The 17042-nt window shown below is 41.2% G+C and overlaps 1 protein-coding gene and 1 pseudogene across 1 annotated transcript in view; both read left to right on the top strand.

The window, feature by feature from the left end:
- The first annotated feature begins 7534 nt into the window (after nucleotides 1-7534).
- On the top strand, nucleotides 7535-8560 carry LOC122891174 (annotated as a pseudogene).
- Nucleotides 8561-10649: 2089 nt separating this feature from the next.
- The window catches only part of MRPL42 (mitochondrial ribosomal protein L42), a 33418-nt gene continuing 27025 nt past the window's right edge, over nucleotides 10650-17042 (top strand). Inside the window, exons 1-2 of the mRNA XM_044227760.1 lie at nucleotides 10650-10707; nucleotides 12285-12450. Of these exons, the coding sequence (XP_044083695.1) occupies nucleotides 12381-12450 (70 nt within the window). The 5' untranslated portion in view covers nucleotides 10650-10707; nucleotides 12285-12380. The remainder of the gene's footprint in view (nucleotides 10708-12284; nucleotides 12451-17042) is intronic.

The raw sequence follows: 17042 nt of genomic DNA, 5'->3' as shown, positions 1-17042 counted from the left end.
GTGTCCCACTGTCAAATAAATTTTTAAAAACTCTTTAAAAAATAAATAAAAAATAAAAGAAGAAAGGAAAAAATGTCTGCTGCCTCCTATTCAAGACATCAATGTAAGTAGCTGAGCACTTATAAACTGTTAACCAATACAGTGCCAGCCTGTAAGAAGGAGCTGAGCAGAATCATCCAAGGTCATAAGAACACTATGTTAAGGTGGAAGGCATCAGAAAAGATGAGAGCCAGGAGAATCAGAGTAATAAGGGTTAGCATTGTTTAATGCTTTATTCTTTACAGAACATTTCTGAATGTCCTCTCACCCATGGAGAGTATGTAGGACCATCGTTGACTCCACCGTGTCTCTATAAAGGTAGATGGAGGGGGTATGTCTTTCTCTGGGCCATTTCCCAGTGGCAACAGGATTCCAGGGGATGGTGACTCAATACCTTTGGCCAGAAGCCTAGCTGGAACAGGAACTCTCAAAGCGAGGTTTCTTTTCCCTGCAAATGCCACCATTCCAGGTTCCCAAAGAACTATTTGCATGCCAGGACCTCGGGCTTCATTCAGCTGCTGTGTAGCTGGGCCTGTGACTGTATATTCAGCCTACCAGCTAAACTGGCCCTACCTTTCTCTCCATCTGGTATGCCTTCCCCCGGTCTGTCTTACTGGCTTCCCATATCATATGCTTTTCAGTTGTGTCACTTGCTCTCTGCAAAACTGCCCACCTGGTTCCAGCATGATTAGAAATGTTTTGAAAACTGTTTTGTTTTTGGTAACAATGATTTGGGATCCAATAAACTCTGGAGCAGAGAATTCCAAACTTTGGAGGGTTAAACACCTCAGAGGCTGGTTAAACATACAGGTGCAGGGGCCCCACCCAAGGTCTTCTAAGTACAATCACAGGCCCCATGCATCTGTGTGTGTTTGTTTGTTTGTTTGTTTGTTTTCCTAAGACTTTATTTATTTATTTGTCAGAGAGACAGAGAGCGAGCACATGCAGACAGAGTGGCCAGAAGAGACAGAGAGAGAAGCAGCCTCCCCCCTGAGCAAGGAGCCCGATGTGGGACTCGATCCCAGGACGCTGGGATCATGACCTGAGCTGAAGGCAGCTGCTTAACCAACTGAGCCACCCAGGCGTCCCTGCATCTGTGTTTTTAACACACTCCCCAGACACTACTGAAGGGCCCAAAGTTTGAGAGTTGCTGTCCCACATTGTCTGATCTGCTGGAGAATACAAAACAGTTGCAACAGCAACCTTGACTTTTACTGTTTTGCTAGATCCTTTTTGACCCCAAACCCATAACTTTCCTCCTGCTTGCACCAATTTTCTTGGTCCGGGTATTAGATATTTCACATTGTTCCTGTTTAAGTTGGCCCAGGTGCTCAGTATTCCAGACTGTAGGGTTTTGAGGAGGCCAAGAAACAAAACCCACTTTCCCCTCCTGAAACTACAAGCAGATTGAAAGAGATGGAGATCAGCACATTCATTGCTTTCATTACTAATAAAGCTGATTGGAGAACATAGCTCTAAGTCTGTAGTAACTTGGATTTACTCACACTCCCCCCAATCTGCTCCCCAGTCACTTAGCACAGCCAAACAATGGCAGGTCCCATAACCCCAGCCAGAGCAGAGCTCTGCTGGAGAACAGAAAACAAACTGCTGAAGAAGAAAGAGAAGTAGAGGGAGGAAGTGGAGGGGGAGAAAGAGGAGGAAGAGGAGGAAAAGAAGAAGAAAGAGGAAAAAGGACATAAAGAAAGGAAGAAGAAAGGGAGAGAGAGAACAGAAAAGAAAGGGAAAAAGGAGGGAGGGAAAGAAAAGAGAGAAGGAGACAAGGCTGAGACAACCCAGTTCATTATTTTAAATTCATCCATCAGAGAACTTATTCCTCGTAGCTTCAATTTACAAAACCTCTTGACATTTTCTTAACCTACTGCTTACTATCTGTCTCCACTCCCCATATGCCACCTCAGCCCAGAGGCCAGACAATTTCATCGAAGCTTTAAATATCCCATGATTCATCATACCTACACTCTAACACCCCGATTTTCACATCTGGGTGCCTTTTTGCTCACGTTCCTCACCCCAACAGCCCGCTCATCTCACCCTCCTCTCCAAAACACCTCGCACAGTATGTTCTAGCAAGTGTTCACTCTGATCATCTGTTTACAAATGTCCCTCGCCACGCTGTGTGCCCTTGTAAGGCATATATGCAACTGTTCCTATGTGTTCAGCAGTAACCTAATGCCCGACACACATTCCCCCTTCCTGCCTTTCTGCCTTCCTTCTTTCTCTGTCTGTCATGTACGATACCCTCTCTAGCAACGGTATTTTTTTTTCTTACTTAAATTCAATTACCCAACATATAGTACATCATTAGTTTTTGATATGATGATCAATGATTCATTAGTTGCAAATAACACTCAGTGCTCATCATATCACGTGCCCTCCTTAATGCCAACAAATATTTTAAAATGAACTGAGTAGGATCTCCAATCTGGAACGTACTTTCTAGTATGGGAAACAGATATTAAAACAAATTAATAAGGGCACCTGGGTGGCTCAGTGGGTTAAAGCCTCTGCCTTCAGTTCAGGTCATGATCCCAGGGTCCTGGGATCGAGCCCCTCATCGGGCTCTCTGCTCAGCGGGGAGTCAGCTTCCCTTCCTCTCGCTCTCTGCCTACTTGTGATCTCTGTCTGTCAAATAAATAAATAAAACCTTTAAAAAAACACAAAAATTAATATATTTTATGTGGCAAGTCCTATAATTAAGATATAGAAGATACAGTGAAGAGTATACATAAGATACAGCAAAGATTTCATTCACTCAATTATTTAATAAATATTTAGTGAGTTCCTATCAAGTACCAGGCACAACATTAGTTTCTACAGGTAAATGATGATCCAGATCAGACATGGAATTGCCCTTTAATGGAATACTACTCAGCCATCAAAAAAAGAAATCTTGCCATTTACAACAATGTGGATGGAACTAGAGGGTATTATGCTAAGCGAAATAAGTCAATCAAAGAAAGATAGTTATCATATGATCTCTCTGATATGAGGAATTTGAGAGGCAGGGTGGGAAGTTGAGGGGGAAGGGAGGGAAAAATGAAACAAGATGGAACAGGGAAGGGAGACAAACCATAAGAAACTCTTAATCTCAGGAAATGAACTGAAGGTTGCTTGAGTGGAAAGGGGTGGGAGAGAGAGAGTGGCTGGTTGTGGACACTGGGGAGAGTATGTGCTATAGTGAGTACTTTGTATTGTGTAAGACTGATGATTCCCAGACCTATACCCCTGAAACAAATAATACATTATGTGTTAATAAAAGAGAAAAAATAAATAAAATGGTGCTCCTTAAAAATAAATTAAGGGGGGCGCCTGGGTGGCTCAATGGGTTAAGGCCTCTGCCTTCAGCTCCGGTCATGATCCCAGGGTCCTGGGATCGAGCCCCGCATCGGGCTCTCTGCTCAGCAGGGAGCCTGCTTCCTCCTCTCTCCCTCTGCCTGCTTGTGATCTCTATCTGTCAAATAAATAAATAAAATCTTTAAAAAAACAAAAAAAAATTAAGGAACTCCAAGTAAAGTGAGATTATTTACACAAGCAATTTAGGGGTGCCTTCTAGATAGGTTGTAAGGCTGAAGTCTGGAAGGACAGAGTTCCAGGATCATCTTCTGAATGACCTGGAGGGAGAAGCAGAGCCCTCTTTTAAGGTTGTGGTGCCAATAGGAATATCAAAGTCAATGTCCACCAAATAGGGTCATCTCACTGCCCTTGTCACTTGAACTCACATTACGCATTTACTTAATTCTTAGTGTGATGGGAGCCCCTAATCTTTTACCAAGGTTGTTTCACTGTTTGATTTACCAACATATTCAATAAAGCTACTTGTTGCTTGAAACTATTCAGAATTCTTTCCACATCCTATCAGTATGGGAGAGTTGCATTGCTTATGCGTAAGTGACATCCAATTGAATTTTGCACCAATCTCTGGCTTTATAGTTACAACACTAGAGGCATGCTAACAACACTTATTCTGATAGGATGTCAGTTATCTTCCTTTTACTCCTCCAGATCGACTCTTTACTTTGTCCATCCTGCTCTCTGCCCAGGAAGTTGATCTGAACGTACTACCCTGTGTGGAGGGGGTTCCCTGCCCTCTGGGTTGGGGAAGGATGTGGAGGTCAGAGTAATTATTAACCTGGATTGGTCCCGGCAAGGTCACCTTAGGCTGGCTATGCCCTTCGACAAAAGATTATTATTCGTCTTAAGGTAACCAACTATAGGATTCTCTCTGAGCTGCAGTTAGTAACCACTCCCTCTCTTTGTCCCTTCTGGTCTGGAAGGAACAGCCAGTGCTACTAAGTCTGAGTTACACTACTGTTACTCCATATAATTCCACTCACACTTCTGTAAAAAATCCCTCTGTAGATAAACTCTTCTGGAATTATACCAGTATGAGTATGACATGTCTTTTTCCTGTCACCCTAAGTGATATACCAATTTAAAGCTAGAAATTATTATTGTCCATTTTAGACTAATTATATTTTTCACTTTTAATTCCATTCATTAGATTATTTCTTACAGTCAAAAGGGAAGGATTGGGGCACCTGGGTGGCTCAGTGGGTTAAGCCTCTGCCTTTGGCTCAGGTCATGGTCTCAGGGTACTGGGATCAAAGCCCACATTGGGCTCTCTGCACAGCAGGGAGCCTGCTTCCTCCTCTCTCTCTCTCTGCCTGCTTCTCTGCCTACTTGTGATCTCTGTCTATCAAATAAATAAATAAAAATCTTTTTAAAGAAAACTTAAAAAAAAAGGATTATATTTTCATGTCTAAGAAGTAAGTAATCTCCTTGGGCAAGAGATTCATAAAAATTTATTATATAAATATTTACTAAGTACCTACAAGGTATAATTATTGCTAGCATTGAATGAGTGATAATTACATTTGCTAAGCATTTTACTTACTTTCTTTTTTTAACCCACCCACTCAACAATTCTATAAAGTAGGGAAGATCATTCTTGTACTCCTTTTATAAAGAATAAACTAAGACTCAAAAATATTAAGAAAATACATTTTCCCAAAAAACAGAGTTAGGAAATAAGGGGATCAAGATACAAATTTGGGCAGAGAGGTACACCTGGGTGGCTCAGTCAGTTAAGCCTCTGCCTTCAGCTCAGCTCATGATCCCGGGGTCTTGGGATAGAGTCCTGCATCAAGCTCCTTGCTCAACAGGAAGCCTGGTCCCCCTCTGCCTGCCACTCCCCCTGCCTGTGCTCACTCTCTCTCTGACAAGTAAATAAATAAAATCTTTCAAGAAAACCCCGGAAATTATTTAAGCTATTCACAGGAAAGATGTTCATGATACATTGTTGAGTTATTTGTCTATTATACATATACATGTAGGTTTTTTTTTTAAAAAAAGATTTTATTTATTTGACAGAGAGAGATCACAAGTAGGCAGAGAGGGAGAGAGAAAGAGGGAGGAGGAAGCAGACTCCCCGCCTAGCAGAGAGCCTGATGTGGGACTCGATCCCAGAACCCTGAGATCATGACCCTAGCTGAAGGCAGAGGCTTAACCCACTGAACCACCCAGGCAGCCCCATATATACATGTAGTTTTTAAAAAAGAAAATCTATAAATTCAAGTATATGTTGTTTATTTGTATATGTATATTTTTGGAATAAAAGAAAACATAAATATGTGTTTGTGTGAAAAAGAGGGAAATTGAGGGAGAACCAGTCTGTCTGGTTCATATGTCAGCTCCACTATTTACTGACATAGGATTTTTTTTTTAAGATTTTCTTTATTTATTTGATAGAGAGAGAGGGAACACAAGCAAGGGGAGTGGGAGAGGGTGAAGTAGGCTCCCCACCTAGCAGGGAGCCTGATGCAGGACTTGATCCTAGGACCCTGAGATCTGGACCTGAGTCGAAGGCAGACGCTTAACTGCTGAGCCACCCGGGCTCCCCAGGATCTTAAAACAGTACACATAACGTGTCCAATAAATGTTGGACAAAAAGAAGACATGAAGACAAAAGAAGAGATGAAAAGTGGCAGATTATACACTGATGTGTTACAGTGACTATCTTATTGGGTGTGTTTTTTTTTAACATCTGTTATTAGTTGTTTTTTTTTTTAATATACATTCTCTATTTGGAAATGAGCATTGCACAGGTTACGCTGACAGGTGCTGTAGTCAGCAGTTCCCAGGCTCAATTCACAGGTCTACCAGGTGTACTGTGCATGATGCTGAACAAGTTATTTCCCTTCTCTGTGCTTCTGGAACTTCATTTGTATAATGACAGAACAATAATTATACCCACCTCCTAGGACTCTCAGAAGGAATAGGAAAAAAAAACAAAAACCTATGTAAACTGTTTGAAGATTAATTTCTGACACATGGTAAGTACTCAAAACTGTAGACAATTTTATGTAATAAAATATAAATTAGAGTTTTTAGAAAGATTAGCCCTCATGGCTTGGCTTATTGCTCTGGAGTCTTTGATCTCTGATTTATATAAAAAGTGACTTTATTCTGTGAAGTTAGGGAAGAAAAAAGTCCATCCCCTTCTCAGCTGAAACCATTTGAAGCCAACATTTTGTCTGTTTCATCACGTTACTAGCATGAATTTAAACTGCTTTTATGTAGGCCAGTGTAAGTTACTGCTGGCATTTCCAGTTTGTATTGGGGGGAATTATAGTTCTAAACTTGAGGGCATCAAATTTCTTTACAACATGCCTCTTTTAGCTACTCTCACCCCACGGTCTCTTGGTTTTCAGAGTGCCTCTCTCCTTGCTGGGTGTCCTCTTCCACGCAACCTCTCAATGTTGGAATTCCCTGGGCCCACATTCTGGGGCCTTTTTCTCATTCTTTTTTTCTACAGTATCTCCCTATATGCACTCAACCTTCCCCTGGCTTCAAATCGGCATCTAGCCTACACTCTATTCTTCAGACACATCTGTCCAAACACCTCCCTCCTTTTATACTTCCATTATATCTCTATTTACATCTCAGAGATAACTCAAACTCAGCAATGCCCAAAAGGAATTACTCATCTCTATCCTCACCGCTCCTCCCCTCCCCCGCCCAGCCTGCTCCTCTTTCAGTCTCACCTATCTCCTGAATCACACCACCTTCAAGGTAGTCATCAAAACATCTCCTGAGATGTCTTTCCTCTCTCTTAACTCCCACATCCAATAATCCAGCAGCAGGTTCAGCCATCATTTCTACTTCCAATGTATACCTGGACACTCTGTCCTTCGCTTCCTCTCATGGTTGTCATCCTCTACCACGTCACCACTCCTCACAAGTAAAGCCCGAGTGATATTTTAAAAACATAAATCTGGGGCACCTGGGGTGGCTCAGTTTAACCAACTGAGCATCTGTCTCAGCTCAGGTCATGATCTAGGATCCTGGGATTGAGCCCCATGTCGGGCTCCCTGCTCAGCAGGGAGTCTGCTTCTCCCTCTCCCTTTGCCCCTACCCTTGTCTCTCTCTCTCTCAAATAAATAAAAGCTTTAAAAAATTAAAATATAGCTTTCCGCGCTACCCAGGGAAGGGTCCATACGGCGTTGTTTCGCGTTCCCATCGTAACTTAACCGGGAAACTTTCACAATGTCCGGAGCCCTTGATGTCCTGCAAATGAAGGAGGAGGACGTCCTCAAATTCCTTGCAGCGGGAACCCATTTAGGTGGCACCAACTTTGACTTCCAGATGGAACAGTACATCTACAAAAGGAAAAGTGATGGTATCTACATCATAAATCTGAAGAGGACCTGGGAGAAGCTTCTGCTGGCAGCTCGTGCCATTGTTGCCATTGAAAACCCAGCTGATGTTAGTGTCATATCGTCCAGGAATACTGGCCAGCGAGCTGTGCTGAAATTTGCTGCTGCAACTGGAGCCACTCCCATTGCTGGTCGCTTCACTCCTGGAACATTCACTAACCAGATCAGGCAGCCTTCCCAGAGCCAAGACTTCTGGTGGTTACTGATCCCAGGGCTGACCACCAGCCTCTTACAGAGGCGTCTTACGTTAACCTGCCTACCATTGCTCTGTGTAACACAGACTCTCCTCTGTGCTATGTGGACATTGCCATCCCTTGCAACAACAAGGGAGCTCGCTCAGTGGGTCTGATGTGGTGGATGCTGGCCAGGGAAGTTCTGCGCATGCGTGGCACCATTTCTCGTGAACACCCGTAGGAGGTCATGCCTGATCTCTGCTTCTACAGAGATCCTGAAGAGATTGAAAAGGAAGAGCAGGCTGCTGCTGAAAAGGCTGTGACCAAGGAAGAATTCCAGGGTGAATGGACGGCTCCAACTCCTGAGTTCACGGCTACTCAGCCTGAAGTTGCAGACTGGTCTGAAGGCGTGCAGGTGCCCTCTGTGCCTATTCAGCAGTTCCCTACTGAAGACTGGAGCGCCCAGCTGGCCACTGGAGACTGGTCTGCAGCTCCCACTGCTCAGGCCACTGAATGGGTAGGAACAACCACTGAGTGGTCTTAAGCTGCTCTTCCACAAAGGCAAACAAAAAGGAAATAAGGTTGACGGAAAATAAACAGTTTGTAAAAGTCGAAAAAAAATTTAAAATATAAAAATAAATACAAACATAAATCATATCATGTCTCTTTTTTGGGGTAGAACACTTCAGTGACTCCATACTGCATTTAGCATAACACCGATGCATATGGCCTCTGTTCTGACTCCATGTGGTCACTACATGGCCTATAATGCCCAGCATGACCTGGCTCTTACTCACCTCATCTCCTGTCACTCTCCTCCACACCATATTCCAGCAGAGGATAAGCTATTTCTACCCCCTTTAGACTTCTAAGTTATTTTCTTTTCCTAGAGCTGTCTCTACTCTCTTTCCCATGCACATGGTTGGTTTCTTTTCTCATCTCAGCTTTGTCATTTTTTTTTCCTGGTCTCAAGCAGTGAGTCTTCTTGTTGGTCAATGGTCCCCACGCAGCTCTCAGCCATCAAGATGTGTCCTCTGGAGTCATTATTGATCCAGCCCTCTTCTGCATTGCATAACAAATGTTTAACAAGTCCAGTTGATTGTTCATTCAAGGCTGTTTCTCTTCTCTGTCTCTTCCTCCAACATAGTTCAGAAAGACTAATGTCTTGTAATCAAGACAGCTTTGAAGGACGGACAAGATTAGAAAGGACAGACATGGGCCCTAAGATTAGTAGCAGAACAAGCTTGGTATTCTGTAGAAGTAAGGCAAGACACCAAAACAGCTCACATTTATTTTTCTTTACTGTGAACTTATATTATGTCCACTTATTTTCAATATTAACTACTCAGGATTATGGCCTTAAGTTTTTATTTTTGTTTTTAAAGTAGGCTCCAAGTCCAGCATGGAACTTAAAACAGGGCTCAAACTCATGACCCTGAGATCAAGACTTAAGCTAAAAATCAAGAGTCAGACACTTAACCAACTGAGCCACTCAGGCACTCAGATCACATGGCCCTTGGCTTTCAAGGAGTTTATTGTCACCCTTGAATACATGATAAAAGTTATGAATTCTTTTCAGAAAAATGTAGATATGTACAGATTTTTGCAGATCATTAGGAAAGGAATTCCCAGGCTAAACTGCTGCTTCAGCAGTCAATCAGCTATTGTTTCGGATGTCTGCAGGGTTATTGTTTCATTGGTTCAACAAATATTAGAGGCCTACAATGGGGCCAAATGCAGTCCAACATGTTGGGTTTATGCAGAGTATAGAACACAATAGGTACTTGTTCCTGCCTTCATTGAGCTTGCATTTCAGCATAGAACAGACATTAAACAAGGAAACAAATGAAAATGGAATGTTACATAATGGTAAATGTTATGAAGAAAAATAAAGGAGAGCAATAGGTTAAGGGCAGATGAAGTTCTTTTTCTTTCTTTCTTTTTTTTTTTTTTTTAGATTTTATTTATTTGACAGACACAGTGAGAGAGGGAACACAAGCAGGGGAAGTGGGAGAGGGAGAAGCAGGCTTCCTGCCAAGCAGGACTCCATTCGAAACCCCTTGGGATCATGATCCAAGCTCAAGGCAGATGCCTAACAGCTGAGGCACCCACTGATATGGTCCTCTCTGAGGTGTTATCAGAGCAAGACCTGTATGAAATAAAGCAGTTGTCATGAAAAGAGGTGAGAGAAAAGTATTGCTGGCAATGAGAACCGGAAGTGCAAAGGCCCAGGGGCCTTCTCTCCTCACAAAAGCAAAAGGCAATGTCCAGGATTTTGCACATTTTCTTCCTCTCCTAATGAATAGCCAGTACAATTCTAAGATCACAGTTTTGGGCTTTCAGGTGGAAGGGCCTCCCCACTTCCCTGTGTCAAAAGTCAAATCCAACCCCACTGGCCTTCAGTGCTTCTCTGAAGTTACTTCTTCCCCCCCAGGAAACCTTAGTTTACCCACAAGGATCTGCCTTGAGCTTCTCTAACAATTTGTATAAAGTTTTTAAAAAGATGGTGCTTGTTACTTTCTAAGGATGTGTGCGTGGGGAAGTGATTTTGTGTTGTTTTTGAGGTAAGGTTGAAGCAAACAGCTACAACTAAACACAGGAACAAATTTAGTGATGCCGCCCTCACGAGTCCACCTGGAGCTCTTCCCGCGGAGACTACATTTCCCAGAGTGCCCCGCGGGCCAGGGAGGTGCATGAACCGGTGTCCTCTAGGACCCGGATTGAGGTAAAATGGCGGGCTCGTGGTGAGCGGCTGTCAGGTAACTGGTGTCCTCTCTTTCTCCGGTCAAGGAGTTTCTAGAAACTAGGCAGGTCCAGAATCCTTACGGGGAGATGTCGATGTCTCCTACCTGTCGTCCCTGGCTGGGTAAAAGCCCCTAGTTTCAACATTCTGGATTCGTCCTGCAGAAGGGTTGGCGTAGGGCCGTGCCCTTCCTGTGGGGCTCGGCTCGTGCCTGGGCTGATCGCTTGGGGACCTCTCCAATCCAGGTCTTTCGGTTCTGTCCCTGGGTGCTAGTCCCGATGTGCATGGTAGCGTGTTCCTCAAACCGCGGATGCTTTGAGGCTCTCCGCAGCTTTTGCTTCGGGGTTGAATTATGGGTCAAGGAATGAATTTCTATCCCTGGATTGAGTAATCTGACCTTCCAGCTGCCGTGATTGAGGGGACCTAAGGTCGCCCCAGATATTTTGTTCCTTGGTTCGTGGTCAGAAGCTATGAGTTTGCGTTCCACCCATGCAACCTATAAAGCAGTGGTATGGTGGGCAGTAAATCGCTTGACCTCTCTGAGCCTCAGGTTCTCAGCGTATAAAATGGAGATGCCTATTTCACAGACTTGTGAAAGAGCATATCATGTATAGGGCAGCGAGGTTATAACCTGTAAAAACCACGCTGTATGAACTCAGGGAAAGTGATGCAAATGTACTGACGTGCAAGGAATCGCGCTGCATAATTTAGTCTAATAAATAAGACTATGAGGTCTATGTCCCTATTCCATTTTATCACTGTTGCGAGAAGGGAATGAAGAATCATCGAGGTGGATTAAAAACAAGGGATGTAGCAATAGTTACAAGTCATTTACTGACAAAAAACATGGAGGTTATGGTTGTTTTCCCCATTTTACCGTGAAGAAACAAAGGGTCGTTTAATTAATGACTTGCCCGAAGTTTCCCAGCTTATAAGTGACTAACTGTAAAGTTCTTGGAAGCAAATCATTTAAATTTTGTACTTAAGTTTTTTCATGAATGAAATAAAGATACCTGTCGTGATCAGTAGAGTAAAATGAAATGGTAGTGAAAGCACCTTGCAAAGTTAAAAACCTTAATATAAGAGGGTGAAATTTTACTTGGGACTTTAGTGTTTATATGTGTTCCTCTAAATCGGTATTTAATAGATAAAGGATAGACCTTGTTTAATATTTAATTTAATTAGAAACAATCCTACTTCAAGTAATGTAATAAGATCTTGTGTATGGTACCTGAGAGGCTGTACACAGACACTTGAGCATTATGAAGGAGGATGTTTAGTGTAGCATGTGTGAGTGACTGTTTCTAACCAGAATTACACATTTCCTGAGTGCTCACTAAGTGGAAAGAACTACACTAGGGTGCTGAGAAGTTTGCAATTAAGAAAAATAATAATGGACATAGTTCCAGGACTTTAGGTCTTACATTTTGGTGTTTTTTTATCATATATCACATGGAAATGGAAAGTTGTTTAGAAGCTTTTCTTGTGACTGTAGTTCTAGCTAGAAATTCCTTTTGTTCTGGTAGCATTCAATATATTGTATCATTTTAATTTATCATAGGTAGTACTAATTTTTCTTTATCTTTTATACAGGAATGAAAATAGATATATGCCTTGAAGAAGATTTTAAAATTGGCTTCTCTTCAAATCATCTTCTTTCATACCACCCGATAAGGATCTTGATTCACCATGGCGTTAGCAGCAGTAAAATGGGTGATATCAAATAGAACTCTCTGGAAACATTTATTTCCAATTCAAAGTGAGCTTTTTTTCATGTTTGAAATTTTTCAAATATAGAAGCTCATGTTCACTGTAGAAAATTTAAAGTGTTTAGTTGTTAGGCAAAAAAAAAAAAAAAAAAGAAGTGTTTAGTTATTGTATAAGCCTCTTAATGGGAGTGTTTGCAATGATGGGAAAGGGGAGAAAGTCTAAATGGCTATCAAAAAGGGATGGATAAATTTTTGGCACATCTTTATGGAGATCAAATGGCTGTCACCAATATGAAAAGATCTCTAAATAGAAGGGGGGAAAGTATGTCACAGAACAGTATTTATTGTATGATCCCATTTGTGCATTTAAAAGAGGATCTACAGGGGCGCCTGGGTTGCTCAGTGGGTTAAAGCCTCAGCCTTTGGCTCAGGTCCTGATCTCAAGGTCCTGGGATCGAGCCCCGCATCGGGCTCTCTGCTCTGCAGGGAGCCTGCTTCCTCCTCTCTCTCTGCTTGCCTCTCTGCCTATTTGTGATTCTCTCTGTCAAATAAATAAAATATTAAAAAAAAAAAGATCTACCATATACATATGTGTGTATATGTGTGTATATATATGTATATATGTACAGAGTTAAATGTTTGGACCAAAAAGGTTTTCTGTATATGCTACTAGTGGGATTTAGCTGAGGGCAAGTGAGGGATTGACAAAGGGGAACTTTCTGAATTACTTTGCATTCATTATGTTTTCACATACCATTTTATTAGTAGTTCTTAATATTAGCAAGTAAAGGGCAAATTTACAATTATATCTTACAAAAATCATTGCTAATATTTAGGATTTCAGTTGTATTTTCTTTGTCCTTAGCCATTTAAAAATATGTATGTAGCTTATATTTAACATAAAAATACATTTTATATTTAATAATATATAAAATATGTGTGTATGGTTATATTTAACATAAAAATACATTTTATATTTAATAGTATATAAAATATTTATAATTTATAGGGGCATCTGGGTGGCTCTGTTAGTTAGCAGAGCAGGCAGCTCTCAGTCCCAGAGTCATAAGTTCAAGCCCTGTGTTGGGCATGGCACCTAGTTTTAAAAAAAAGAAAAAAAATTTTTTTTTAAAGATCTTATTTATTTATGACAGAGAGAGATCACAAGTAGGCAGAGAGGCAGGCAGAGAGGGAAAGGGGGAAGCAAGCTCCCTGCCAAGCAGAGAGCCGGATATGGGGCTGGATCTCAGGACCCTGAGATCATGACTTGAACTGAAGGCAGAGGCTTAACCCACTGAGCTACCCACTGAGTGCCCCAAAAAAGAAATTTATGATTTATATAATATATAATTTGTACATTTCTGAAGAAATGTACATGGTCTAATATTTTCTTAAAAGCCTAGGGATACATGTTTGATAGTCAAAACATTGACCCATGTAAATAAATAGACTATTAAAATCTTATTTCCCAACCAGTCTTGCTTTCACTCTCCGTTTCCTCTGTGAACTCTCTTCTTCCATATCTAAAGCAGATATGGTTAGAGTGTAATAATCGGTTTGCTTTTTCTTTAGTTGGGCTAGCCAACTTTTTTTACACATCTCTGGCTGACCTTAATCTCTTCCTTCATGTTTCCTTTATTGCCATTTGTAATTGAATATTTATTTATTTATTTATTTATTTTTAAGATTTTATTTATTTATTTGACAGAGAGAAATCACAAGTAGATGGAGAGGCAGGCAGAGAGAGAGAGAGGGAAGCAGGCTCCCTGCTGAGCAGAGAGCCTGATGCGGGACTCGATCCCAGGACCCCGAGATCATGACCTGAGCCAAAGGCAGCGGCTTAACCCACTGAGCCACCCAGGCGCCCCTGTAATTGAATGTTTATTGAATTAGGGGAAAAGAGTTGAAAACTGAGGTAAAAGGTTTAAGTATAATTAATCAAGTGAATTAAGGTGGAAATTGTTAAGAGACTAGATATAAACTAAAATCAGGGGCTCCTTGGGTGGCTCAGTTGGTTAAGCCTCTGACTTTATTTCTTTTTTTTTCAAGACTTTATTTATTTGAAGGAGAAAGTGAGAGAACACAAATGGAGGGTGAGAGGCAGAGGAAGAGGGAGAAGTAGACTACCCACTGAGTAGAGAGCCCAATAGCTGGCTCTGTGCGGGGCTGATCTGGGATCATGACCTGAGCCTAAGGCAGACACTTCACCTGCTGAGCCACCCAGGCACCCCTTTGGCTCAGGGTGTCAGGGTTGTGAGATGGAGCCCTGCATTGGGCTCTATGGAGTGTGGAGGCTACTTACGATTCTCTTTCTCCCTCTCCCCTCCTTTCTCTTTCTCTCTGTCTCTCTCTCCCCATCACTTAAAAAACGAAAATGAGAACAAAACAAAACAGTAGTCAGTTCTTGATTATTTAGGAGTATTTTTGTTGTTGAGAATTGGGGGAGAGACTTCTGCTTGTCCTCTGCTTGGCTCTGAATAGAACCCAGCCTCACGGCTGATGATAAATCAGACCTAATCATTTTTTCCTAGTTCATGTAGCAATTAGCCATCGCTGAGGTCAATCTGAAAACCAGTTAATCTGCCCCAGGATAAGTGAAAATTATCTATGTATACTTTACCGACTAGATTATAAATTTGTAATGTTTAATTTATTTTGGTTTTCTTAGTACCTCTCATACGTGGTAGATGATGAATGTTTGTGAACTGATTGGAATAGACTGGTGTTACCAAAATATCTAATTAACTACGAATTAATTTAGGCTACCCCAGAAAATTACTGCATTATTACTCAGTCATCCTAATATTCAGTAACTGCCTAACTTCTTGTATCCTGAAGCCCCTTATTCTCCACAAGTCCTATCATTACTATTATTGAAGGTAAAGTAGAATTACTGTTACTGATACCTCATATGAAAAGGAAGAACAGTAAGATTAGAGGCAAAGCAAAAGGGAGAAAGTTCAGTGAGCAGAAATAAAAAGGCCTCCCATATGCCAAAAGGAACATTTAAAACTTTACAAAATATGCAATCAACAATGGGAATGTAGGGAATATTTTACATGTTTTTAAGCATACTAAGTCATTTGATCTTTAAAACTTTGAATTTTACAACATTGAATAATCCTACATGGTAGGTATTTTATGAAGATGAAGGAACTTAAATTCTCTGACCCCTCAGAAACCCAAGGTTGTATATCTGGTAGATGAGAGCTGTGATCGAAACTTGGGTTTTCCCGTCTTATTTAGTTGAATACACTTTGTGCTGTATATTCTTTCCTGTAGTAACTTAAAATATTGAGTATTTGAAGGTTAAGTGGGACTATCAGTTTGTTTGTTTGTTTTTAAGATTTTATTTATTTATTTGACAGAGAGAGTGAGAGAGAGAACACAAGCAGGGGAAGCGGAAGAGGGAGAAGCAGGCTTCCCGCTGAGCAGGGAGCCCCATGTGGTGCTCCATCCCACAACCCTGGGATCATGACCTGAGCTGAAGGCAGATGCTTTACTGAGCCACCCAGGCACCCCAGGACTGTCAGTTTTTATAGGTCTTATCAAAAAGCAGTTAAACGTATGTACATAAAAAGAATAGCCTGTAAGTTATGGAGAGCTGACTCATTGAAGTTCTTTTTGATAAATTGAATTGACTGATGTTAATTTTGGCATTCTTTTTTAAAAAAGGTTTACTTATTCATTAGAGAGTGAAAGAGCATGTGCTCATGTGTGGGGAGGGGCAGAGGCAGAGAGAGAATCCCAAGCAGACTCCCCACTGAGCACATAGCCTGATGTTGGGCTCGGTCTTAGGACCCTGAGATCATGACCTGAGCTGAAATCAAAAGTCAGACGCTTAACTGTCTGAGTCACCCAGGTGCCCCAGTTCTAATTATATATTTAAAACCTCTGATATTTACCATATATAGAGTTTTTCTCTCGATAAAGTGTCAGATGAATATCTCTAGTTATGTACTAATTGTGAATGAGTTAGCGTTTTAGAGGCAGTTCAACAGTCACTTCTCTGTTAGTAACCACTGTAGGGGACAGAGTCATGATCAAGGTGTGGTTCCTGGCCTTAAGGAATTTATCTACACTTGTAGGTGAAACAGACGTTTATGGAAATAAGAAACAGCTGAATATGACATAGAATGTTATGTATGTGATGAGGGTACAAACAAATATCTGTGTAAGTACAGGGTAGAAATTTAACAGTTTCTTGCTGAACTGAAATACCGTTGCCTTGAGTTTTCTCTCCTGCCTTTATTTTAAAAACACTTAATTCTGTCTGTCCTGCCTTTGCCACCCAACCCAACCCTGTTCCTTTCAGTGAATGTGTATCACTAGCTGGTTTATATTCAGAGACTACAAACTTCTTTTCATATTAATTCATACATAATTGAGAAGATTCCCAACAGTGTGAAGAAAATAAGTGTAAATAATGTTTACATCATCCTCTGACTTGTCATGCTGAATGCTCCTCTCTGTATTAGCACAGATCATTGAAAATCAAATCTTTTGAGAGATGAGGTTAAATTTCTAATTCTTTGTATTTTATTATATTACATCAATAGAATTTTGGGATTGACATTTTGCTGAGCAATCTTTTATGATAAAAGTGAGTTTTGTTAAGGCCCTTTTTATGCTTTGGAGTAAG

This window comes from Neovison vison, chromosome 12 (assembly GCF_020171115.1).
Source record: "Neovison vison isolate M4711 chromosome 12, ASM_NN_V1, whole genome shotgun sequence".
Lineage (NCBI taxonomy): Eukaryota > Metazoa > Chordata > Mammalia > Carnivora > Mustelidae > Neogale > Neogale vison.
The sequence above is the reverse complement of the archived record's forward strand: the minus strand, read 5'-3'. Positions and strand labels throughout refer to the sequence as shown.